This window comes from Galeopterus variegatus, unplaced genomic scaffold (assembly GCF_000696425.1).
Source record: "Galeopterus variegatus unplaced genomic scaffold, G_variegatus-3.0.2 Scaffold2487, whole genome shotgun sequence".
NCBI classification, from domain to species: Eukaryota; Metazoa; Chordata; class Mammalia; order Dermoptera; family Cynocephalidae; genus Galeopterus; species Galeopterus variegatus.
Window position 1 is genome coordinate 196,943 of NW_007728598.1, and position 26,856 is coordinate 223,798.

At 36.1% G+C, this 26,856-nt stretch overlaps 1 protein-coding gene across 1 annotated transcript in view; it reads right to left on the reverse strand.

Moving 5' to 3' along the window:
* KIF6 (kinesin family member 6) overlaps window positions 1–26,856 on the reverse strand; it is a gene marked incomplete at its 3' end in the record, with an annotated part of 243,976 nt that overhangs the window by 164,303 nt on the left and 52,817 nt on the right. Inside the window, exon 4 of the mRNA XM_008581913.1 lies at window positions 19,965–20,094. Coding sequence (XP_008580135.1) covers window positions 19,965–20,094 — 130 coding nt within the window. The remainder of the gene's footprint in view (window positions 1–19,964; window positions 20,095–26,856) is intronic.

Consider the following 26,856-nt stretch of genomic DNA (forward strand, 5'->3'; position numbering starts at 1 on the left):
AAAAAAAAAAAAAAAAAAGGAAGCATATGTAATCAACCCAAGGTACTAATGGATACTTTAAGATAAGACATAAAACGTAAATATAATTTAAAATATTTGACCAAAATAGTCCAAAATTTAAAAACTTCTGTGTGAATAAACTGGGAGAAGATATTTCCAATATATATGGCTGACAAAAGATTAACATTTGAAATAATGAACTCCCATAAATTAATAAGAAAAAGACAACTAAGAAAAAAAAATGAGCAAAGGATATTAACAGGCAACTTATAAAGAAGAAACCTGGAAATGATCAATAAATATTTGAAAAAATGCTTAAATTCATAAATAATTGGGACTAGGTAACTTAGAACCATAAACTATTTCACACCCATCAGACTGATTTAAAAAAAAAAAACCCAAAAAACTCTAACAAAACAAGTGTTGGTGAAAATGTAAGGAAATGGTAACTTTATATACTGCTGGTGGGAATATAAATTAAGAACATTTTTTGAGAGCAGTTTGACAATATGTGGCAGAGTTGCAAATGCATATAACCCACAACCCAGCAAGAGATTACTAGTCATATTTCCCAGAGAGAAATCTTGGGATGCACATATATAGGACATTCATTTTATTTGGGATAGCAAGACATTGGTGCAAGATGCCCAACCTAGATGGACATCTGTGGTGGAAAAGATTAGTAAACTAGGATAATTCAAACAATAGAGAAGTTAAAACAAGGCTATTTTTGGATAGATTGACATGGATAGATTTCTAAAATAGAATGCTGAGTAAGAAAAAAACAAGTTAAAGAATGATATAAACACTATGATGAAATTTACATAGTTAAAACAATATTATCAGTTGTTCATGGAGCTATAACTTAGATCATTAAAAGTATAAAAATATGGACCAGGTTACAGCACATTAATAATACGGTTGTCTTTGTGAGGGATAAAAGTGAAAGGCCAACAATGGGACTTCAGCTTTATGTGAAATATCCTATATCTTTTATTTAAAAATTTTCAGAACCAAATTCTGGACTGTAAAAACATTATTCTCTGTACATATTTGTGTTTAAATTTTTCGACAGGCAAGAAATGAATCTGACTCAAGATGCAAGTGATGAGTTAGCAGTATCATCCTCTCAAAAAACAAAAAAAAAATTAAAATATCCCAAATAAATATTCATATTAGAAAATAAGTTCAGATCTCCACCTTTGAAAAATGGGATTTAACCCAAAAATTTCAATATAGATGCACATGTATGCAGATAAAGTAACATATTAGATGCTATTTCAACCAGAAATTCATTCTACGTGTACAAATTCTTGATATACACCACAGTTGATTTACACCAGCTAGCAAAATACACAGATGTCAAAATGCTGGCATAGTTTTAGTGATGATGATGTAGCTAGTGAGTTAAATAGGCTGCAAATTTGACCCATTACTTGCTGCCACAATAACTATACCCAAACCTAGCCAGTGTGTGATTTTGCATGCTAAAGTGGATCAGCAAATAACTGTGCATGTAAAACCGCAAACTCAAATTTAGAACCTAAGTTGAGGTGTTTTGGAAGTGACTGTAAGTTATTTGCAGAACTTAAACATGGGTTTCATTTCACTGTTATATTTGCACAACAATAAATCCTACAGTATTGTAACAAAAGTCAAATTGACAATCAATATAAACAAATTAGAGATTACCCTCAACATCTGTCTTCAGCTTGGAAACTGATATGCTGAAACCACAATAAAATGTGGACCATTAACAAATATTGGAAGCGTGTACCCATTTCAAAGGAATATGAGATTTATAAAAACTAAAATTATATTTCTGGAGTCTGTAATTAAAATGCAGTAATATGCTGTAGGAGTCCATGCCTACCGTTTTGTAACTTCTCATAAATATTTTCTGCATGAAGTAGCGGTTGGTGTCCTCTTAGATAAAATTTTCTTAAACCTCAGAAAACATTCTTTATGTGGATCTGTTCAAGTGTGCTTGGATGTGCTGGTATCTGCTCTGTGTTTATTTAAGGACATCTTTATGTCTCATAGGCATGTCTTTATGTCTTACTGGCATACATTTGTCCTTTTAAAGGTAAAATTGTATTAAAACATTTCTGAAACTGGATTTAATTGTATTAAAACATTTCTGAAGAACAGATGGCACCATTTAGGCAGATTCATTCAAATTTAAGCACACGTTTTAAACAAATGTGTTTTTGGCACTAGAGACTGTGCCTTTGGAAAAATTCTAGTGAGGATTAATCATCTGCATGCAGAGAGCTTTCACATTTTATATCAGGCTATGTGTGCAGCTGTGTTAGGCGGTACAGACAAGAAGGAAAATAAGACATGAACCTTTCCCTCAAGGAACTTATACCCCAGTCGGGAGCTAAAGCCAAAATAAGTGAAATAAGAGTGAATATAAAATGAACAAGAGACAAAACGTGTGGGAAAGACAGTGCTCTGTGCTCAGCACCAAGCATCCTGACCCTCCAGGTAATACCTGAGAATGCTAATCATGCCCTCATTCCAGAAGCTCGCCACCCTCTGCCCACTGACTGGTTTCTGGCGTCAACCATTCTTGTGGTACGTTCTAATTGCTCCATCTCTTTACCGTACCCTCATCTCTCCAGTCCCTAAAAATAGTGTGTCCTAAGCTATGGTCATCATATTTCTTTCCCATGGGATCTTATTTTCTACAGCTTCAATCTCCATTGGATAGGCCCCGCAGTGTAAATATCACACACCAAAAATCTTAGAATTTGGCAGTGGATGACCTAGTTTCAAGTCCTAGTTCTGTCACTTACTAGTGTTGAAAGTTTAAGTAAATTTACATGAAGTAATTTTGGTTTTCATGCCTCTGAAGTGCCATAATAAGACCTTCTTGGCTGCAAAGAGTTATATTAAATATGAATTGAATTACTGAGTGTTGAAGTGGTACGTGAACTGTAAAAGGTCATATTAATGTCTGTCACTTTTGATATTCCCTCTATTGGGATGCCTCCCATATAATTTCCTACCTTAATTTCTCTATACACCAGATTAGAATGTCCAACAGCTTGCCTGACAATTGTCACTAAAATGCCTCACCAGTATCTTGAACATAATATTCCCCGAAACAACTGCATCACTTTCCCTCCCTTTGCGGTCCATGGATGGATATCCAAACCATCCTACTCCTATAGAATTTACTTCCACTTCTCTCCATCTCCATCGTTCACCAAATATCCTTTACCTCTCACCTGGATTGGCGCCTTCTCTCCCTATTAGTCTCCCTACATTTATTCCTATCTTTCCCAATTGGTCTCCACTTTCCAGAGTAATATTTTTAAAAGGTGTATTTGATTATGACAGTCCTATCTATATATCTAAATTAAACTAGCATTCTTCCTAATTCTGATTATCTCTATTTCCTTCAACTGTGTCTTTGCAACTATTTATCAAAATTCTTTTTAAGTATGGCACTCTGAATTGAATATATTCTTTCAAATATAGCTCAAACACAGCACAGGGCACTGCATGTATTACTTCTGGAATCCAGGCAATCTAAATCTAGTATTGCCAGTACATAACACCTGAAGTGTTATTACTCCAGATTTGCTCCAGCCTTTACCCATGCTATGGAATTTTTTAAAGAAATACACAGATGCACAGACAGACAGGCACACACACACACACACACACACACAATCACAGTTGATGACTGCATTTGATTAATTTTTACCCCAACATTACAATCTATTGGATATTGATTTTTTTTTCAATTTTGTGCTAAATACCAATGAAAATATTTTATATATCCTCATTCAAACAATTTGTAAGACACTGAGGAGTAGGGCAGAACAACATTCCATAAAGACCATCTCTGATCTCCAGCACATTAGGTAACAATTATGGGTATTTTCCAATTAGCTTCAATCCAAGTATTTTTATATTTCTCTTTATATCCCCAAGGGTATTTTGAGATACTTTATTAAATAAACCAAGTTCATTTGATCTAGAAATTTTTATAATCCTATGAAAAAACCAAATGAAATTAGTTTAAGGTGAATCAGTGCTGACCCTTTCTTAATTGCTTACTGACTGTTATTTAATAACCCTTTATTGGTTTCATTTTTAGAACTTGGTATCAAAAATATTAACTTGTTACTTTTCAAATATGTTTTTGTTTTTTGGAAAATTAAGAATAGATCATTTTCTTTTATGGAATGAGAATTAAAAAATCCGGGCTCACTGGATCCTTTACAGATTCATCATATGGATAGCCTGTGGTCAATGAAAGTTACTTTTCCTCGTTTTCATGTCCAGCATAGTGAAATCTTACTTACTGAAGGTCCATTTATCTGAAAGGTTACAAAGGCTCTTCACTTCCCCACTCCTCCGACTTAGACTCCGAGCTCCTTGAGGGCAGGGATTGTGCCTTATTCTTCATTGTAACTCTATCATAACATAGTAGTGCTAAAAAATGTTTGTTAAATTCTTGGCTCTTGCTCATTTCTCATTTTCTGGAATCCCCATAGCACACTCCATAATTTCCCAAAATCTCTAAATAATTTTGAGACTACATGTGCAACCTTTTTAAGTCCATGGCATATCGTATATCTGAGTCTAAAAATTAGACTATTTGAAACAACTAAATTGACTCAGATCTCTCCATCTTGGGCTTCAGTTATTTTCTGCACCTGATTTCAGAGTTCTTAACCACTACCCTCTATATCTTCAACTGACCTTTCTATTGCTTGGAATGTCCTCTTGCTTGTCAGTAAAGTACACCCTTTTCCACCTCCCAGAATAAACCTACTCAAACTTCATTTATCTTCATGAATTCCACTGGACAATCCTCAATTGGCATTTGCCATTGTATTCTGAAAGGACATTTAACATTTATGCATATAGTAGACAATCATTAATATCCCAGCCCTGGAAGAACCCAAAGGATGGATTAAAAGATTTTTAAATGTTAATTCAAAATCCATTTGGAATATTGTTTAAAAAATGATGATAATGTAATAAACAATTTGCTACAGTGGACAGTGAGGGGTGATGATATGATCCACTGGGCTGCAAATGAGTGTGTGGTGGCCAGCCTACTTTGTGCAGTGTAAAGAGGGTGGTGCAGATTGTAAAAGGTGACCCCAAAATGACCCTGCCAGACAATAAGATGGCTTCGAAATGTCTATGTAGAAGGGGCTTGAAGCAGCAGTGGGGGTGTGGAAGTGGAGGCTGAAGTTGCTTTTGCATAGTAGAGGATTAAAGCAAGAAAACATCAAATGCCTGTATTGATGACTTGGAGGGTTAGGCTAAAGCCCTTTTAAATTTCTTCCTGGCATTGGCTGGGCTACTATTTTCAGAAGGTATTTTGTGTAGTAAAATATCTCCAATTTCACTTAACAAGAATCATTTTCTACAGAGCGTGAGATACTCCTAGGCTGAACAAGAAATTAGAAAAAAAAAAAAGATGATGCATTTTTTTCTGATGTGTATGTGTGGGTGTGTGTGGCTGGCCATTTTTAAGATTCAAAATTTGGATTGGGGGGGCAAGAATCAATAAATGGAATAAGTTTTTATGTTTACATAACATGCTATTACGTTTTTGGAAACATCTTTTTTTTCTACTTTTAATTAAACATATGTTTTCAATCACTTCAAATATAATTGTAGATAATTAATACAGCCTTCAATGATTCAAATAATCTCTTTATATCATCACATTAAAGGTTTTCTAGGGTACTTTGAATGCTTATCATTTCTTGCCATAACTTGTAACTTATATTCCATTCTTGTGTACCAAAAAAATATTTTTTTCAATTACTCTTCTACTCTGGAGTGAAATATCTCAATAAGATTTTCCACTAATCTAGAAAAGGTCAGGTGAAAAAAATCTTTTTAGACTAAACAGGACATTATAATGTGTATGCCTGAGACTCCTTAAAGCAAACCAACTAAGAAAAACAACTGCACCCACAGAATCCAGAATCCTGCTTTCCACTTCAACTCTTTGTTTGATGCACTGCCTAGCAGCAAAATATTTCTAATTGGATATACTTCTATTAGAATTAATGATCCTCAACTTCTCATTTTCCTTTACAACTTTTTATAAGATACCTGAAAAAATAACTTTTAGAAAAGTAATCAAAACAATTTTCCCCAGTTGCAGGATTCTAGGTCCTTTTCTTATCCAGGATATTGTCAAAGTAGTTTTGTAAAAGAGAAAAATAGACTAGGTACACCAATTTTGTTTAAATTTAAAAATAAGCTTTGAAGCAATCTGGAAGATATAATAAGAATGTTCTAGCAATTATGACTCACATTTGTGATAATAATAGTCTAGCATATTTTATTTTGTATCCTTCCTAATAAGTCTGGAATCAATTTGATGGATTTTTGACTTTCACATCCTCGAAGATCTGACAATAATTTTAGGAAAACTGAATGTCAGAATTAGTGATGGTTCTCTTGAAGCTTACTCTGTGGGATGTCAGGATTCAGAAGATTGCTTTCCTATAGGTCATTTCTGCAGGATTTGGCAAGTCAAAGTCAAACACATTTATATCAAAATCTAAGTCTGCTAAATGATGGTACATATGTGTACAGCTACTTGACTACGCCAGTTGTCGGGCTCTTTCACCTGCCCGTAATCCTGCCAACTGGACCAATTGTCGAGCTAGGGCTGGGTCTGGAGCTCACAGACCCCTCAAGTCTGTTCACAGACTGGGTCACAAACCTTTCACACACCAGGCTGGGTCACCAGACCTCTCAAACACCAGGCTGGTTCAACAGACCCCTTACATGCAGGTCTATGAGCTAGGTCACTGGCAAACAGGTCCTAGGAAGCTGTAGGTTGAAAAGGCATGGCCACACAGAACAGTGGATGCCCGGGGCAGATGCCAGCCAAGGTGGCGGCACTGCACATGCACACCAACTCCACCCCCCACACACAATTTGTTTACTAAACCACCCCCAACCAGCCCTGAGGCGAGGGGAGCCTGATTAAATTATCCTATTTTCCCAACAATATGGAAAATTGAGAAGGAATCTTACCTATGTCCTTAATTGGAACTAAATTCAATTATTATCCCTGCTTAGTGTCCTTTAACTGAATATCATCATATCGTCTGTCCATATAAAGGTTTGCTCTCTGAACAATGGAAACTATATAACCTAAAATGTCTGCCCCCTCTGCTTTTCTTTTCTTTCTTTCTTTTTTTTTACTTAATTGCAAGAGAAATCATAGCTAAATTTAGTCCTCAGAGGCAATAAATAACTCATCACAGTTGTCTAGAATATCCAGTTTTCATATTTTAAATTGAATTTAAATTTTATTCTCTTTTCCTTTTAAAATTCAGTCTGGCTTAAAATTTCTAAGTCTGCCAGATACCTAACTGAAATAAAATATTATGGTGCAAAAAGGGCTAACAACCTTCTTGAAAATTTATAGCAATTTATTCAAATGTCTTTGGGGAAAATCTTTTTTTATACATACTACATACCTCAAGATTATAGGTAAGCTAAAAATACCTTTAACTATCCTGTGTTCAGACAACTAGGACACAGAGAGTAACAACATACCAAGCAGAATTCAGATATACATTTGTATGATTTTGTTCTTATAAAGAAACTTATCCTGTCGTACTTGATTGTGATAGTTCTCAATGCAATCTTTTAGTTTAGACATCAAGATCAGTAGCAGCCACAAATCTGAGGACAATGTCACTCAGAGTAGAGATGTTGAAGCACAGATGTCTAGCATTAGGTATGTTATTTCAATCTATTTTACAGTCCAATATCGTTTTCTCCACATTATGAAGATTCTACAGTTCTCTCCCTGGCCATGAAGATCTTTTGCTGTTGGAAGTGGCAAGATTCCAAATGGCATACCCCAAACAGACAAGTTACTTACCGAAGAGTTTTGGCTCATAAGACTCCTATCTTCCCCCTCCCAGCTTGAAAACGATACAAGGAATAGACACAAAGTCAGTCTGCTAAAAAATGAAAATATCTATCAGCCTGATTACTAGAAGAATAGCTCCTGTACTTAAAATGATGGCCAAAATTGACTTTGCACTAGTTTCTCCCAAGCGTATTCTTGATTTAGAGGATAAGCCCCAGCAATATATCTGAGTTATTATCTCAGTTTCTTGTGGGAGCAGTTTTACTAGGGCTAATCCTAGGACTCTTTGCCCTTTGATCCATTTCTTCCTTTCCCCTACTTTGCTCTATGTTGCAGAGATGCTGAGTTCTAAAGACAGCATTTTCCCAGGACCTCGTTTAGCTGGTATCCGACTGGGAAGACAGGGAGGTGGAGAAATACCCTGGTTTCTCCCTCGTGCCTTTGAATCTCTTACCAGTGGCACCTACTAGTCCTGTCTGTGGATTGCAGTGGCTTCCTGTGGATAATCTCTGGGTTACCTCACATCCCTTCTGGCTTCTCAGATTCTTCCATCACCTATGCAACAAAATCACCTGCATTGAATTTCCTCTGTTTTAAGTAGTCGAGTGGTTTGTTTTCCTGGTTGGATCCTGACTGATACACTCAGCTAAAGTTTAATAAATGCTCTCAGACATCATCCAAGACAGAGAAAAGTATAAAGCTTTTGTATTATTTTTCAAAGTTACAGGCAAGACATTACCCATCTTCTCACACAAGATCACTTAAACAAGTAAACATGCATTTTACATTCAATTCAATGCCTGTAAGTTTGCTCTCAGAACAATGAAAACTATTTAACTCAAAATGCCAAAATGTTCCCTTGTTTTCACTTGTCTGCCCAAAGAATTATAGCTAAATTTCATCCATGATAACAATAATTAACTCATCCCAGTTGCCTATCATACCCCTCTTCTTTCTTTTCTTAAATTGAGTTTACGTTTTGAAAACTTTTTTCTCTTTGACATTTTTGTCCAGATCTGTATGTGTTTCAACGCTGTAAATCACTTCAAACTTTTTTGGAAAATAGCTGGTATTTATAACACTAATACAAACATTGCTTTCTTACTAAAAATCCACTCTACATTTGGATTTTATGAAGAAATAATGAGTTGATATTTTGTAAAAACAGTACCTACTCATTATATTCATGAAGATAGAACAAGTTATACAGTAGTAGCAAATTAACAAATAGCACCAGAATATCAGAGGCTTAAAATCAAAAAAGGTTTCTTTCTTATTCACATTATTTGTCCAACATGGTTTATATACTTGACACTCAGATACCAAGGCTGGTGGAGGCATCAACATCTTAGGAGGCCACCATTTCAACATGAAGCTTCAGGAGGGGAGATTAAGGACTGCAAACCAGTTCCTAAAGGCTTCAATCCCAAAGCAACATGTCACTTTCACTCACATTTCATTGGCTAGAGGAAGTCATATGAACACTCTTAACTTCAAGGAAATATGTGCCAGAAGAAATAAACTGAAGTTCTGGTGAGCACTGACAATCTCTACCACACAAATTATTTTAAAAATCCAAACACCACAAAAAAGAGTAAAGATGAAAGTGAAAATCTCCCAGTTGAAAAACAACAGTGTTAATGCTTGATAAATACGTGGATACTTCAAAAAGTTCATAGAAAAAGAGAATTAGAAGATAATACGAATATTTCCATGAACTTTTTGAAGACTCCTTGTACTGTTTAAATATTTCTTTTTACATATATACAAATGGAAGAACAAATAGATGTACTTTTACTGAAACAAAAGCATGTCATACATATCACTGTTAATTGAAAATGTTTAAATTAAATTCTTTGACTTTAATAGGAGAAAAAAGAAATGGGTAAAACTAAAGAAATTGATGAGCTTCAGATATGTTTCTCCACGGTAAGAGATATGCATCTTTTTCCTAAAAGGATCTCTTTAGAGTTAAGAAAAAACTCACAGAAAACATTAAGGGACTTGGATCATTATGTTTTTAAACTATATGGTTGATATTATCTGCAGTATATAGTACATATGAGTAAACAGACACACGCACATATAGATATATATGAGGTTACTTCAAAAATTTCATGGAAAAACAGAATTAGAAGATAATATAAATCTTTCCATGAACTTTTTGAAGTACTCTCATGTATGTGTATAGACATATATATATAAACTATATATTTATATAGACAGTATCTATTCATTTCTTGCTACATTTAAATAAATTCAATTCTTATCACCAGTGCTTTTGTAATAATGCTTCCCAGTTCCTGAGTTCTTTATTTCAATTTCTCTCGGTTAAGACGTCATCGTCAAGCAATTTTTAAAAAGGATATCTAGGTGCTTTTTCTCTCTAAATTCATACATGATTAAAAATTTTGTCTGCTGCTTTTGTTTTTTAAGGACAACTTGAGAATTTGGTTGGGTATAAAATTATCAGGACATGCACTATCCTTGCTGCAGAACTTGTTCCATTGTCTTCTGGCACTGAATGTTGCTGTGGAAAAGTCTGAGAACAACCTCTTTTATTTTTATTCATAGTTGAGCTGTATTTTCTGACTGGATGTCCACAAGGCTCTTTCTTTAGGTTTAGAATTCCGTAACTTCAGTACAGGATGTCTTGGGGTTGAGTTCTTTCCATTTTTTCTTTGACACAGTTGTGTCCTTTCATCTGCAGATTCGAGTAATTACAAATTTCAGGAAACTTTTTTCTTTCTTTTCCTCTCTATCCATATTTTTTCTATTGCCTTTGTTCTTTCCTCTTCTTCAGGATTTCTAATTATGCATAATTGGTTTTCCTTTGTCTCTTTCTAGTTATCACCTGTTCTCATTATTTTTTATGTCCTTGGTAATCTTTCAGCCACATTTCTTCTTCTTTTTTCTCCTCCTCCTCCTCTTCCTCCTCCTTCTCCCCCTCCCTCCTCTTTCCCTTCTTTTTCTGCTTCCAATGGCACTTTTATCTTTTTAGTGGATTTCTTTTTCTCTTTCATTCTTTTCCCATTAAGTTTGTTTTTCTATGTCTTCTCTTGTCTTGTGATCCTTATATTTGAATCCTTCTATAATTTATGCTATTTTTTGAAATTTAGATTGTATTTAGGTAACATAGCTAAGATTATGAAGAACACATCCTCTGCTCCCTGATGTTATACTTCAGATGTATGTTTCTTAGCTCCAACCTGTACTCAATATATATAGATAGGTCTTGGGCAGTTTTATTTCTGAAAATTTCATCTTTAAACAAGACCATTTCTTTCCTGAAGTGTAGTCTAGGGGACGGATGAGGTAATATTCATAATAGGTTTGTGTCCTGAATACTTTCATATTATATCTATTGTGTCTTTCATCTTAAGAGCGTAAACTTTCCTCAATATTTTGTACTAATGGATCTGGGATGGCTCATAGTAAAGCCCCTTAAATCACCAACTACCTGAACTCTACTCACCAAAGGTCATCTTTCTCAGCATGAGCCTAGACCACTGAACATAAAAATGGCTTGTATTTGAGGTTTCTTCTTTGGATCTACCTTTGTATATTCTGTTTCTGTTGCTTATAACAAAAATACCTGAAACTGAATAATTCATAAAGAAATTTATTTCTTACAGTTTTGGAGACTAGGAAATATCAAGTCCAGGGAACACATCTGGTAAGAGCCTTGTTGGCAGCTAGTGACCCTTCACAGCAAAGCAGGGTGTCACATGGCAAGAACAGTTGAGCAGAGAGAGAGATAGCTCCTCATGCACTCTCCTTTTAATGCCCTCAGAACCATGCCCACCACTAAACCATCAATTTATTAATAATCCATTTACTAGGCCACAGTCCTCACAATCTAATCACCTCTTCCAGGCCCCACCTTTCAATTACCACAATAATAGGATTTCCCACCCTCAACACTTACAGTGAGGATTAAGCTTCAATGAGTTTGGGGGGACATTCAATCCACCACAACCTTCTATAGTGTAGAATAAGTATTTATATGATATTCCCAGATTCTTCTCCCATACTTGCCTACACTCTTAGATCTCATCACTCTAACCAAAAGATCATTGGATTTGCGATTGAGAATTGTGACCCTCAAAAAAAAACCAAAAAAACAAAAAACAAACAAACAAAAAAAAGATAAAAGGGCCGGCCCGGTGGCGCACTGGATAAGTGCGCCGCACTCCCACCCGAGGGTTCGGATCCCACATACAGACCGGTTCCCGCTCACTGGCTGAGCGAGGCGCGGGGGCAACGCCGAGGGTTGCAATCCCGTTGCCGGTCCCTGGTCCGGTACGGGGGCAACACTGAGGGTTGCGATCCGTTGCTGGACACGGAAAAAGACAAAAAAAAAAAAAAAGAGAATTGTGACCCTTTCTTTAGGGGAAACTTTATCCCGCCTGAGGTTGGAGGACATATGTGTTGGCTCTCAGCACCCTCCCTCAGCATAATTCAAATTCATAGTATTTGGCAGGTTTTCTCATAGTTTGAGGTTGTGGCTATTTCCTTGTTTCAATAAAGATGGCTTTTCTCCCCTCTATTTTTCATTTTTTGTTGCTGTTGTTGGTGAATTTCAATAACAGGGAATAGAGTAAAAATGACTTTTATGCTATGTTTAATCAGAGATGAGAATTTTAAAGATCAGAAGAAGAAACTCTGGGACTAAATTTTTATAGCTATAAAGACTGTGTTCCTCTAACAATGTATATGAAGTGCATACATTTTCACATTCTAATAATGACTGTTACGTTACTGATTAATTTATTTTAATCAGTGTTTTAGATCTCAAAATTCATGGTTCATGTAATACCACTAAATCAGGTTAGATTAGAGTAGAATGCAAACTCTGTTATAACACAGAATCACTATTTAAAGAACATTGCATATTTCTCCTATATCTCATATACACACAAGGGTACTTCAGAAAGTTCATGAAAACATTCATATTACCTCTTACTTGTTCATATTATGTTTTATTATTCATGTTATCTTTTTTAAAAGTTTGTCATTTTTTCTCTTTTTCTCATATTATCTTTTAATTCTGTTTTTCCATGAACTTTTTAAAGTACCCTCATAAAATATGAGAAAGAGAAAGAAATGTCTGGAATACAGTAAGGGCTCAAAATTTATTTCCTTTTTTTTATACCTTCTGGGTATATACAATAGATATGAGAAGAGGTTAAAATCATCAACAGTTCTTTAGCTAAGATTTCTGGCTGCCTTTGGGGATCTAATAATAAGAGAATGCTATTCTTATTGTAATAAGATCAGAGCCAAAATGTATTTTGCCTGCTGTGTATTTTGCCCTTCCCAGGCTCACAAATCTTGCAATATACTTGCTAAAGATATACAACTAATATATCTTTCAAACAAAAAATTGTGAGGATGTGTTGGTCAGTGTCCCTCTTATGGTGCAGTGGAATATGATTTTGGAACAACAGTTGCCACCAAAATCCTCTTGTTTTCCACACACCACACAAGGAGGTCAGGAATTAGAGTGGTGTTAACAAACACAATCATGCAGTAAAGCTCTTCTTTGCTCCCTGTGCTTATCCTTATGTTATTAGACAACACATCAAGTGACAGCTGTTCCTATAACTCCAGCATAAACTCCTAATCCCACTCACACTCTGTCTCCCAACTGTTTTTGCCCTTCCACAAGGCCATACAACTCATTCCGAAAGTTTGATAATGTGCAAAGACTGACAGCTTACAAAGTACATCAGCACAAGTCAGATAAATCTAATATACTTTTTATTTCAAGCAAAGAATCAGGTATAAAGACCTCTAATAGCTCTTGGGTAAATCCCATAAACTTTGTTGGTAGACCAATTAGATGGAAAGTAACCTCCTCCAAAGGGTGTGGAGTATTACAAATTTTTAAAAAAATGTTGGTCATCTGTGTTCTTCATACTCACTAACAGGTACAGTATACCATAAAATCACTTTCACTTCTAGGCCTGAGATGGCAGATCGTGTCACCTGAAATCACCAGTTCTTCCTCTTCCATTAATTCAACAAAACTATTAGTGAATGCCTGATCACTTAGTAGTTGCCAGGTGCTGAGAAAATAGACATGAACAAGGCAAAAGTCTTGTCTTCAAAGAGTTGTCACCTGAGAACTCTAAGGTATTTCCAAATCTCATCTAATTTAATTCTTACCATACCTCTAGCAGGTAAGTATTATTGTCCCTTTACAGGTTAGAAAGTACAGTACAGACTGCTTAAGTGACTTGTACAAGGGCATACGGTTGGCAAAAGGTGGAGCTAGGAGTAGAAAAGGAGGTCTCCAAAGTTGGTGCTCTTCTGCACTACCTGGCAGGGATGGGTGGTGGTGGTGAAGAAACCAAAGAGTGGTGAAAAAATCAGAGTGGACACCAACAGTGACTGGAGGAAGTCACCTGATGGCTGACTCGGAAAAGGAAGCCAGGCAGGAAGAAAGCAAGCCACCTACCAATGACACCCTGAACCCTGCCAATTGATGGCACAGAGTGTTCTTTTCTCACCAAAGATCCCCTTCCACCAGTTTCACAGCAAATTTGGTACCTTAGATACAGCACATCATGCTCCTAAATCCATGAAAGTCAAGAGCTACACCGGGTACCAACTGTATATAAGAAATTACATGCTAGGTCAGTTGGACACTGTATTAGTTTGCCAGGGCTGCTGTAACATAGCACAACAAACTGAATAGTTTAAACAACCTAAATTTATTGTCTCACAGTTCTGAAAACTAGAAAACTAAAATCGAGAAGTTGGCAGGGTTAGTTCCTCCTGGCGTCTGTGAGGGAAGGATCTGTTCCAGGCCTCTCTCCTTAGCTTGTAGGTGACTGTCCTCATGTTCACGTGGCATTCTCTCTACATGTGTATCTTTCTCCAAATTTCTGTTTTTTATAAGAACACCAGTCATTTGGATAAGGCCCACCCTAATGACTTCATTTTAACTTGATTACCTCTGCAAAGACTCAATATCCCAATAAGGGCACATTCTAAGGTCTGGGGGTTAGGACTTAACTATATGAATTTGGGGGTGGGGGAAAGACACAATTTAACCCATAAAAGACACTACTGTGAAGTTTTGATAGAAAGAACCCCAGATACTATTCTCTTCTCCAAACTGGTTCTCACAAGAGGCCCATGTTAATCTAATGATTCACTTTGAGCAGCATTATGACTCCTTAAAATAAATATTTAAATGGCACTTTTATCAATGAAGGCCATTTCTAGAAGGAGGATTCAAAATGATCCCTAATTTTGTTAATTCAGCACAGCTTTTTTCAAAATACAGGTAAAATACTCATGCTCCAGAGACCTCTATGATCTACTCCTTACCACAAAAAATGATAATAATTTGAGGTGATGGATATGTGAATTAACTCGATTTAGGTTTTCCACATCATACTCACAAATCATAACATCATTTTTGCCCCATTAACATATACAACTATAATTTGACAATTTACAATAAATAAATTAATAAATAAGCCACTCCAACCTGATGATGACCAGCCCTCTCCACACCACAGGCCAAAATGGAAACAATGAGGTGAATGCGACTGGGCATTAAATTTCAATGAAAACAACAAAGCACTTTCTAATAATTACAGTTATTCATCAGTGAACTCCTGTACTTCTAATCATGACACAAAAGCAGAAACTGTAAAATAAAAAGATTGTTTGACTATATTGAAAAAAAAGAGAAATCGAAACAAAAAGAAAATTTATAAAATGGGAAAATATTTACTAAACATATGATAAAAATGAAAAGTTATTATCCTTAGTGTTTTGGTTTTTTTTTTCCTTTTTTTTGTCTTTTTTACTGACCGGTAACAGGATCGCAACCCTTGGTGTTGCGCCCACACTGCGCTCAGCCTGTGAGCGGGAACCGGCTGGTCTCCACATGGGATCCAAACCCTCGGCGGGAGCGCCACTGCACTCCCAAGCGGCGCACTCTCCAGTGCGCCACTGGGCCGGCCCATTTATCCTTAGTGTTTATTCAACCAGTAATCATTTACTGAGCACTACTACATATCAGGTTTTGTTTCTAGGTACGGTGGATGTACAGTGAGCAAAACAAAGTTCCAGTCCTTATGGAGTCAATAAATCAACAAGACCTACCCTAACACTCCGAGAGAGAAAAAAATAAAAGACATAAACAAAAACGGAAGTGCAAATGACCAATAAAGATGTAAAAGAAGTCGGTAATAAAAACAAGATTTTTCTTTTTTTCCTAACAAATTGGCAGAACTTTCAAATTATGTGGTGCTGACAGGGGTGCAGAATATGGATCTGCTCACATACTTCTCTGGGAGTGGGTTTCCACCAACCTTCTTAACGGTAAAGCCCAAGATGCTCCCATCTTTAGTCTGAGCACATGTAAAATGCTAAAATGCACATTCTTGGGCTTCACTGCAGAATGTCTGAATCCACAGACCAAAAATGGAATCTGAGAAACTGCAGCTTTTCACTACTGCAGGGGTTCCTAATGCAGGTTATCCCAGGACCATACTTGCGCACAGAGTGCTCTAGACCATGGCTGGGACCTCAAGTTAGGGAGCAAGTGGTCCTAGCTATGAGACTGTGCATGGCCTGATAATCAAATGCAGAATGGCTTATTCAATTAGATTTGATTAATTCATAGAAATATTTCAATTACAAGACAGAAAGGCATCAAATCATACTCACTACTGGTGGGCTTTGGCACTGAGTCACATACAGTTGAGCTTTTACAATATTTATTCTCTTTGGCCCAGCAATGCAATTTTCAAAAATTTACCCTAAGGACATAATCAGGTTTTATTCAAAACATTGGTAGGACTGCAGAAATTATTTAAGAGTTCTGAATAAAAAAGAGGATGAATAACTCTTAATAACTTTTCATTAAAATGGTGGCTATGGATAAAGAACATGAAAGGAAACAGCACTCTACTTTGTGTCCCACATACTCAGACTTTGTTTTGCAAATGTTTTCTCATTACCATGGCAACTTCTGGATTTCTCTGTGTAAATGGGAAATTGGGAAACTCATTTTTTTTTTAAATGATTAGTGTGTTCTTTTTATCCTGGTAAGCTCATTCAGTGCTGACAAATTACATTCTGACAGCTAGGTTGTAATCCAAAACATGTTTTTTTAAAGACTGTGAATATAAAGAATTTCCAGGGATTGACAGTTACTCTTATATATTTAAAAAAAAAATTTTTTTTACTTTATTGGTTATGCATACTCCTGGGGTACAAAGCTGATCATCACCACCTGTGCCCAAGATGTGACAGCCAGATCAATACTATCAGCATGCCAATTACCACATATTGCAATTATTCCCCATGTCCCCCACCCAATCTCCAACCTTCCTCCCCCTTCCCCCATGTATATTTTTATGTTTGCTTTCATTGAATTCAAGAGATAAACTAATGTGCTAAATACTCACTACACTTTTTAAATAATTCAGAAACATATCCTTATTTGAAATATTTGACATATGTCAATTGTATTACTGTATTCATGAAACGTGCTATAAAGATAGAACATAGGCTTCTAAATTAGACATGAAACTGAATTCTGACTCTACCACTTAGTAGTTGTGTGACCTTGGGCAAGTAGTCTAACTCTTTGAGCCTCAGTATCTGCCTATAAAATAAGAATCAGAAATAATATACATAAAATGTCTACAAGGATGCCAAGTTTATATTGAGCAGGCTCTCAATATAACATGGTAGCTATTATTACTAGAGGAAAAATAGAAGAAAGCACAGAAACATTTAACATCTAAAAAAAATCATGCTTCACACAGGAAAAATGAATAAATTGAACAAAAATTAATGTACAACCAGCATTATTAGGATTGGACTTCTTCAGGTTTCAGCTATTTATGATACTAAGACACTCATCAGTAAGTAATAGGAAAAGATTGTTGGAATTTTGTAAGATGGTAAAATATGATAGCTAAGCTTCAGAAAGGAAGTTCCTATAAACTTTATAAAACAGTAGCCTGAAAATATGTAGTCAGGTAAGGTTAATGCATAACTTGAAACAGCAAATGGCCAAGCTTTCAAGCTACTGAAGGTCATAGTGAAACAGGGTCAGCAGGCTTCTATAACCCATTCAAGATGAGGAAATGTAATTAGCAAGGGCAAGGCCTATATTTCTCTACGGATGAGTAACCTCTGGAGAAAGGTTAGTTGGCATTGAGGCAGGGAAGGGTTTCTCCACCTGTTTCCCGATAGCATCTATGAACGTAACTTTCCTCTTACATAGCCAGTGGTGAGCAGGACCCACCTATATTCTGTATTTCTTGATTTGCTGTTTATTAAACTGTGTATGGAGAAACAGGATTTAATGGGGCATGCTAAGTCTTTCATCGTTACATACCCTAATTTTTAACCTGCCTTTATTCCTTAATTTTTAATTATTACGACAAATAAGAGCATTACAGATGATCACGTGGGCAATATTGAAGCACTGAGCACAAATACAATATATTGTGAAGCAAAACAAGGCATTTTGAAATTAAAAACTATGTAAACTATCTTGAAATGAAAAATAACCACTTAAGAGTTCTTAATCCATATATGTGGCACATAAAGTCCACCTATATAAGTCAGTCTAGTGAAAAGTATTGATGCAGAACTGGTAAACAACAACAACAAAAACTAAGGTCCCCAAACAATACAGATGTCAACACCATGCCCGTGCTTTCACTATCTGAATTTAGTTTTATTTACCTATCTTGCATCTAAGGCAGTGCACTCCAGAAGGTGAACATGGGGCAGGAAAAAAGGTCACTTGATGGAGATTTTTCTCGGACTACTTACCCTCTCAGCTTGCTATCCTCAGTTAACCGCTTGTTACCAGAGACAAGGTAAAACTCCAGGAGCAAGGTTTAAAAAGGAAAGTGCCAGTGATAACAGTAAACTGTTCATTTGGTGAACTGTTCCCACACCATCACCACCACTGCCCCCACCACTAACACCACGACCACCCCATTCCTTTTACTTCAGAGTAGCTGGATGAGAGCTTCATGGACCACCATCTCCAATCAGTACCAGTTAAGGTTTGGGCCCCTGACCAAGCTGGGTTAATCCTGACTCCTGCCTAGAATTCCCAGATAAAATACAGGAATTCAGTTCAATTTGATTTTTGGTTTTTTGCATAGTTCATTTTTTTATTGGTCATGAATATTCATGAGATACAAAGCTGATTGTCACCACTCGTGTCCAAGATGTGATGGCCAGATCCATACTGGCAGCATGCCCATTACCACAAATTGCGATTATACCCCATGTCCTCCACCCAATTATTCCTGACCTTCCTCCCCACCCCCCTTCCCCCACTACACTTTATATCCCTATATCCTATGTTCTCTCCTTCTGCAAGTCCAACACTCCATTGCGGTCTTTCTTTCCTTCCTTCTTTCTCTCTTAGCTCCCACTTATGAGTGAGTACATTTATCCCTCTGAGCTTTGCTTATTTCACTCAACATATTTCTCCAAGCTCATCCATGAATGTCAGATAAACAATTAACAATTTTTAGCATAACTATGTCCCAAATATTGCACTGAGACATATTTATACTACACACTATGGTGATGTCCCCAGATCTGCCAGTAATAGCTTACAAATGCATGGAGTACTTCCTGTATTCCACGCATTGTTCTAAATGCTTTGTAAATATTAACTCACTAACTACATAAAAATATATGGATATGTAAACATATGCCAACATACAGATGATCTGAGGACAGGAGAATAAACTGTGAATTTTTAAATTTCAAAAATTATGCAAAACTTTCTCTAATGAACTTTCTACATTTAATGAGTTGTTATTGATTATCTGCAAACTAATGTGTATAAAATTTAAAAATATGAAAATGAAAACTAAAAGGCAGACAACATAGTAAAGTAGAAAAAAGCAGTGGGTTGGAAATCCAGAGGTCTAGATTTCAGTCTTTGCTCATTAACTAGCTGGGTTACCTTGGTAATGTCTCCTCATTTCCCTATGTGCAACATGAGATTATTTACTATTGCACTTTATAATATTGAAAAATCAATTTGCAGAGAAAACTTTATTACCTCTGCAATCATTCTGTTGGTGTCTCCTAAGAAAAGCAAATTCAAAGCTTCTTCCTCTGTGGTAGCCTGATGAAGAGACAGGTTTTTCAGGTGAATGTTCTGATCAGGGTCCTCCAATATTGTCACTTTCCTATGGAAATGGGAATCAAGCAAATCAGATACTGCTGAGAATTAAAGAACTTGTAAACTTTCCTGCAGGTGCATTTTTAAAAAGCTGTACAGTATGACGTCTTGAACTTATAAAACAGAATAACACACAAGATTCCAGACAGTACCAGATTAGCATCAAACAAGGATATTCCCGTAACAGTACTATCAAATAGCTTTAGGGCTGAAAAATATAGTACAAACTCCTGATTTAAAGCCACCTGTCATTGTAATCATCTGATCACTAAATCATCTTAAAATGTATATTCTTACTGAATTAAAAATGCAAATAGATAATAACTTTCTACCTATATATCAGGAAACAAGGCCATATTGTTTTTTCTGTGTCATAATTCAATTTCTTACATAGGTAACACACTAATCCTTTTGTTCAAATTCATATCACTTTCAATTTATATGACATTTCAAACTGGTTAGCTCATCAACTTAAACACAATGAAAACTGAGGCATCTGTTATCCCTCTAGGAGTTATTCACCTATCGAATTTTCTCATGAAGGTGAGTACAAAATTTGCAAGGAGTCTTATAATAAAGATTTAGTATGTCACTATTATTTTTATGTCTGTCAAATATGTTTCCTGATTCTTTTTCCATTTCAACATACCTTTTCCTTCCATTACATCCTTATAGTCAGAGCCTTAGATGTGGGATTACATTCATCTATTACAACTACCTTAATGGGCATCCTGGTGCCAACACAATTTCCCCCCAGGTGAATCCTAACCCTGTTTCCAAAGCTGGCTTGTGAATACGCTCCTTAAAGTCCTTTTGGGACTTTCGGCAACTGAACAAAATTTGGCCCAAGTCCTCATACTCTGCTTCAAAGGCCTACAGATTCAAGCAATAAAGTTCCTAGAGAGAGTTCCCTTCTGCCTCTTGAGTTTTACCTTCTTGCCTTTCTTGAGAATTGTTAAGGGGAAAAAAAAATCTTATAAGTCACAAGTATTGCCAAAGAGTATCTCCACGTATCTTTCACTTGCTTAAAAAACTTAGAATTGATGATGATAAGAAAGGGTGGCATCCTCTAGCACTACTTGTCCTTTAAAAGAATAACTAGCAAATGGACATGTACCATTTTCCTATTTATAAAAACTTATTTAGAATACCTTAAAAATAACAATTTTGCACATATTATAATTTTTTCATCCCCCCTTTTGGAGGAAAGTTATCTGAACTTTCATACGTAATTTGTGGGCACTTAAAATACTAACCACAGGAAGAAAGTGTAGCTCTACCAGCACATCTGTGACCAATATGTCATTAATAATGTACTCCTTTGCCAAGTTTTGGACTCCTTTTCGTCTCTTTCAACAATACCAGCAAAGATGAAAAAAAGATCTCTTCCCTTAATGAAAACAAGTGTAATTTATTTATTTTTCAACAAGACTCATAAGTCAGCTTATTAAAAACGTTTAAGAGTTCAAAAATGCTTGGAAAACATGAAGGCATTTTTAATTGAAATGGATGAGTTGTGTTCTATTTTTAGGAACCCCTGTTATTCCTTAAACTTCCACCCTGATCCTTCTGAAGTGCTCAAGAAGGTTTGGCTAAATTAAATCCCGAGGGACACGGAAGTCAGAATTCTTCCTAAATCCACAGATTCTGAGGCTTAAAGGTGAAAGAAGTTAGGTAATATTAGAAGATAAAGTCATGAAATAAATGGTGAGATGGTACATTAAAAGTGAGGAAAAAAAGATAGTTATTTTTCAATATGAAGTCAGAAATGAACTCTCCAACTCTGAGGCAAAGTCACCTGTGATACATGTTGAAAGACCATGGCACTATTATTCCTGTGTAAATTCAATTCAAAGAGGAGGGTGCCCACACTCACTGGGCACCAAATATGTGCCAGGCACCTGCACTGTTTTATTTAATAGTTTTTCTCTAAAGGAACTTAAAAACCTGTGGAACTTAAAACACACACACACACACGCATGCACACACACACGCATGCACACACACACACGCACACACACGCACACGCACACACACACGCACACACACACTGGTGCCAGGTCTCATTCTAAGAGATTCTGGTTTGATTGGTCCAGGGCACGGTCTGGGTATCAGAATTTGCAAAAGCTCCTGGTGATTCTAGTGTGCAGACAAGGTTAAGAGCCACTGACTTCGTCTTTAATAACTCTTCAAGTTGAGATATAGGAAGAGGTTTCTAGTTTCTTTATTTTTACTTTATATCCATGCCCAAAGGGGAAAGTTACTTGTCTTATTGGTTGTAGCTAAAGACACTAATGAATCACATCTACTAATAGGCAAGGCCACTGTGAATTTTAAAAAGACTTGTCTTTCCATGGGAAGTTTCTTTTCTAACTCCCTGACCACACAGTTGGTGGGTAAACTAAGCCACACAACATTAACCACAATAATAACTAATGCACAACTGGGCATTATATATCTACCTAGACATCCATAGGGTTTATATCATCACTGAATCAAAAAAAAAATTAACCGATAGGAAGCACAGATCATATACAAATCTCTCACAATTACTTCACTGAAATAGAAAATGCATAAAATAAGCAATATGTAATTCTAAGCATGCTCATTTATTAGACAACATAAATGGGTTTAGGATTTAGGATTAGATTTAAATAAAATAATTCCAAGCATAAGGTAGAGAGTGTGTGTTAAATGTCTTCAAGGGTGTTTGGCTAAGTTACTTTCTTCTACTAAATCATTCAGAGCCTTTGATCTCTAGTGTGGCTACTTCCGAATTGTTACACTTCTATATTTACTTCCAGGTGCTTGTCCAGCTTTGTCACTTAGATCAAAATAGAGTTTGTACATGTCCCTGTTTTTTCTTCGTAGAACTTTCAGCTGTTTTTGTAATCCATCCCTATGCGTTACTCTGACTCGTTTCTGATATCACATTTCTCTCACAGTTTTTTGATTTCTTGCCCATGGAGGTTTAGAAAAGTAAATAAAAAGCCAGGTTGGTAGTGTCCAAACTAGTTTGTCTTCTTTTATGGCTCTCTCTCTGCTTAGGGCTCATTTATGGGCATTCTATAAAGGCCACCTATGGCATCCATCTGGAATCTTTGAGGCACAATCTTCCTTCTCCAATCAGGGTCTCTCTTGCCAGATCTTCTCAGATTTTTTCCTAGTTTCTGCCTAATCCCTTGGCCATGAGGCTTTGAACTTTCCGTTATTGCCCTGCCTGCCCTCATTGAAAATCCCTTTTCACTAAGTTGCAGCCAATGGGTCAGCCCCACCCACCCTCATGCTTTTGCTCACAGAAGCCCAGCCTGATCCCTGCCCTGGGTACTACCTCTCGCATAGGAGAGCTAACTGGGGAGTGAGAATGTTTTTGGTTTTGTTTTCTGTTTTATTTGCAAAGTGTGCATTTTTAATTTTAAGATAATGTCTAACATGTTGCAGGGTGAGAATGTTTTAAACTCTACTGCCAATGGAATGGGCTTTTCAAACTTGGAGGGAATAGGGACCATTAGCAAAAGTTTCTCATCAAGTTGCTTCTTTCCCTGGCTCACCCTTTCCCTCTCTCTCTCACAAATCAATAGCTATTTCCTGAATCCTTAGTCCACCATTTGGTTCTGACTATAATTTTCATGGGCTTGAAAGAAGGCTTTATTAGAGTTTCTTAAATAAACATCCTAATTTCAAGATGGAAACCCCCCAAACTATTTATTTGATTCTTTTTGAACAGGCCTGTGAATAGTTCTCCTTACAAAACGTTTCTAAAATATTTAGATTTCAGGCAAAAAGTCACTGATAGCCTTAACTTGGACACCTAAGTGGAAAAGTTCTGCTAAGTATACTCGGCCTGCTTAATGATGGGGAAGAAGCAAGCTTTGTGTTTTCTCAGTAAACAGAGAATCTTTTCCATTTGGCCAAGTAGTTGGAATTTGTAGGCTCTTTTTAACTTACTGGAAGACATAAAGAGAGTAAGAGCCAAGCTCTTGTTCTCATTAATGGAAGCCATCAATGAAGAACCGCCCTACCCCACACCCTACCTCTATGACATTCCAACATTACCAGCTTTCTAAACAAACTTTCCAGGAGTTACTGCAATGAATACGGCTTCTCATTTTTGTGTTTTAGACAAGTGTTGCCATGGTGATTCCTATTTTTTATCTACTTGCAAATGTCCAATATGATTGCCAGGTTATGCACTGTACAATGACACCATGGCTAAGGGGGTGCCATTCATATTATGGGTTTGTATATCTATTATGACAAGTGTCTGTCAAAGTACAGTAAAGTATCTTCTAACAAAATCAGCATATTGGGACAATTTTCCAAAAGATGGCAGAGGCGCCTTTTAATAAGTCACATAAAGGTGACTAGGGGTCATGCATGTTAGAGGTCGCCCTTGACCTTGAGCAATATCAATATCAGGGCCTCATAAAAATAAGAGGGAGTGCACCAGGTTCTTGTAAATAATTTAGATATGTTTTACATGTTGTAAACAGTCCCCAAACTATCCATTTCAATAAAGAGAATATTCTCTACTTTATCAGTTCTCAATCTCCCTTTTTTCTTTCCCCCTCTCCATCACACATCTTCTCTGAAGCTCTCCACAGTGAAGATTTGGGGAAAAGGGGAGAAGTAAATTTTTAGGAGTGACTGTAGGGGACCCCTTCTTCCTTTCCCCCTCTCCATCACACATCTTCTCTGAAGCTCTCCACAGCGAAGATTTGGGGAAAAGGGGAGAAGTAAATTTTTAGGAGTGACTGTAGGGGACCCCTTCTTCCTACATTTAAATAATTTCAGAGGTAGATTTTCTTTAGATTGATTACAAACCTTCTAAAAGGTTTTCTCTGTTATAAAATTCAAATACTTGATATATGTCACTTAAGGTTTTACGAACCTACGATACATTTTTGTGTGGGTGTTGACCTAGGCAAAATGGGCTAAAAGTAATGGACATTTTCTCTATTAAATTATTATAGAGATACTTTGAAAACTTTCTAATAGCTTCATAAATATTTCTTTCTAGTTTTATTTAACATTATATCTTTTTACTGATAATGAGGAATATAGCTGATCACATGCCATTTTAGAAATTAGGTTATTCAATATAACCTACTAACCTGTAACACCATTTCTAACTTTTTAAAAAGAGAGATATGGTATACTAATAAATAAAATACTTTATCAGAAAAAGAACAAGTCCAAATTCAAACCTGCAAAATATTAATTCTTGTGACAAATTTTTGTTTCATTACTCATTAATTTCTTGTATTTCAAACTGGTAAATATCTCCTACTAAATATTATCATTATTATTTCTAAATTATCTATATTGCTAAATTATAATATTATTCAAGTTGAACTCTCATAAGTTTGATTTCCCAAAGAAGTTACCCAGTACCCTAAGGTTACCCTGCTACCCTAAGCCTGCCATTTCAGAAGTGCTTTTCAACTTTGGCTATATGGATGTTTTGTTTTGTTTATTTTAACATATGAAAGTTTAAATCGTTATAACTTATCAATCCTTTCTTTTATGCTTGTTCTGTATTTTTTTAAGCATAAAGTCCTGCCCAATCAAGCGATTAGAGAAAAATGTACTTTTCTTCTACTATTTTAGGATATGGGTGCATGGAATGAATGATGGATCTAAATTGATTTTTCTCCTTCATAACTAACTGTGCCTCACAGTGCAGGTTGCTTATATAGGATCTGTCCTCCCCAACAAATATGTTGATATATGTCCTATTAGGCTCTACTTTCATTCAGAAAATTATTTCAAAATACTAGACTTTCCAAGACTCTCTTGCAACTAGGGCTAGCCAGCTGACAAAATTCTGGTCAGTGACAAGTAAATGAAAATCACTGGATAGCACTTCTGGGGAAGAGTATTAAAAGAGCAGCCTCATTCAGCACGTGCCTCTGTCCTTCCAGAAATGTGATACTGGAGACAGAGCAGCCATTTTCCATGAGGACTAACACAACTGCTAAGAATGGCTCTGCAGATGGACAGAAGTCCCTTGTGGTATTCTGGAACTTCCATAGCAGCCCTGGCTGCCTATCTCCAGAATCCTTACTGTGTGGTGGGATGGTAGTGGGGGAGAGACAAACTATTTGCTTAAACCAAATTGTAAGTTGGGTTGTTATTACATGCAGTTGTTAGTTAATTCAGTAACAAAAATGTCTAGTACTATTGACTGAATAACTCCAACTACATTAAACAATTACATGATATAGAATCTGATTATGGTTTATCTGTTCTCTTTTCTTCATCTGTTTAATTCTAAGGTGGTAAAACACTATTTCATTATTAGAGTTTTTACCTAGTTTGAATGTATAGTGTCACTAGTTTTATCTCCTCTACTTTTTCAAACATTTCTTTTCTCTTCGGTGGTAAAACACTATTTCATTATTAGAGTTTTTACCTAATTTGAATGTATAGTGTCACTAGTTTTATCTCCTCTACTTTTTCAAACATTTCTTTTCTCTTCTTGGTTATTTATCCTTTCAGATAAACTCTGGAACTATATCTATGTTTTTAAAAGTCTTTAAGATTTTGTTTGGAATTGCATTGAGCCTACATTAATATGTGAATTCCTCTTCAAGGAATTCACACTGCCCACTCAGGACCGGTTTAATAGCTCTTCATCTATTTAAGTCTTCTTTTTATTTCTCATAGAAAAATCTACTATTGTTCTCACAAAGTTCCTGAATATCTCCTGAGCATTTTACCTTCTTTGGCTATTGTAAAAGACATCTATTTAGCCACTATTTTTTTT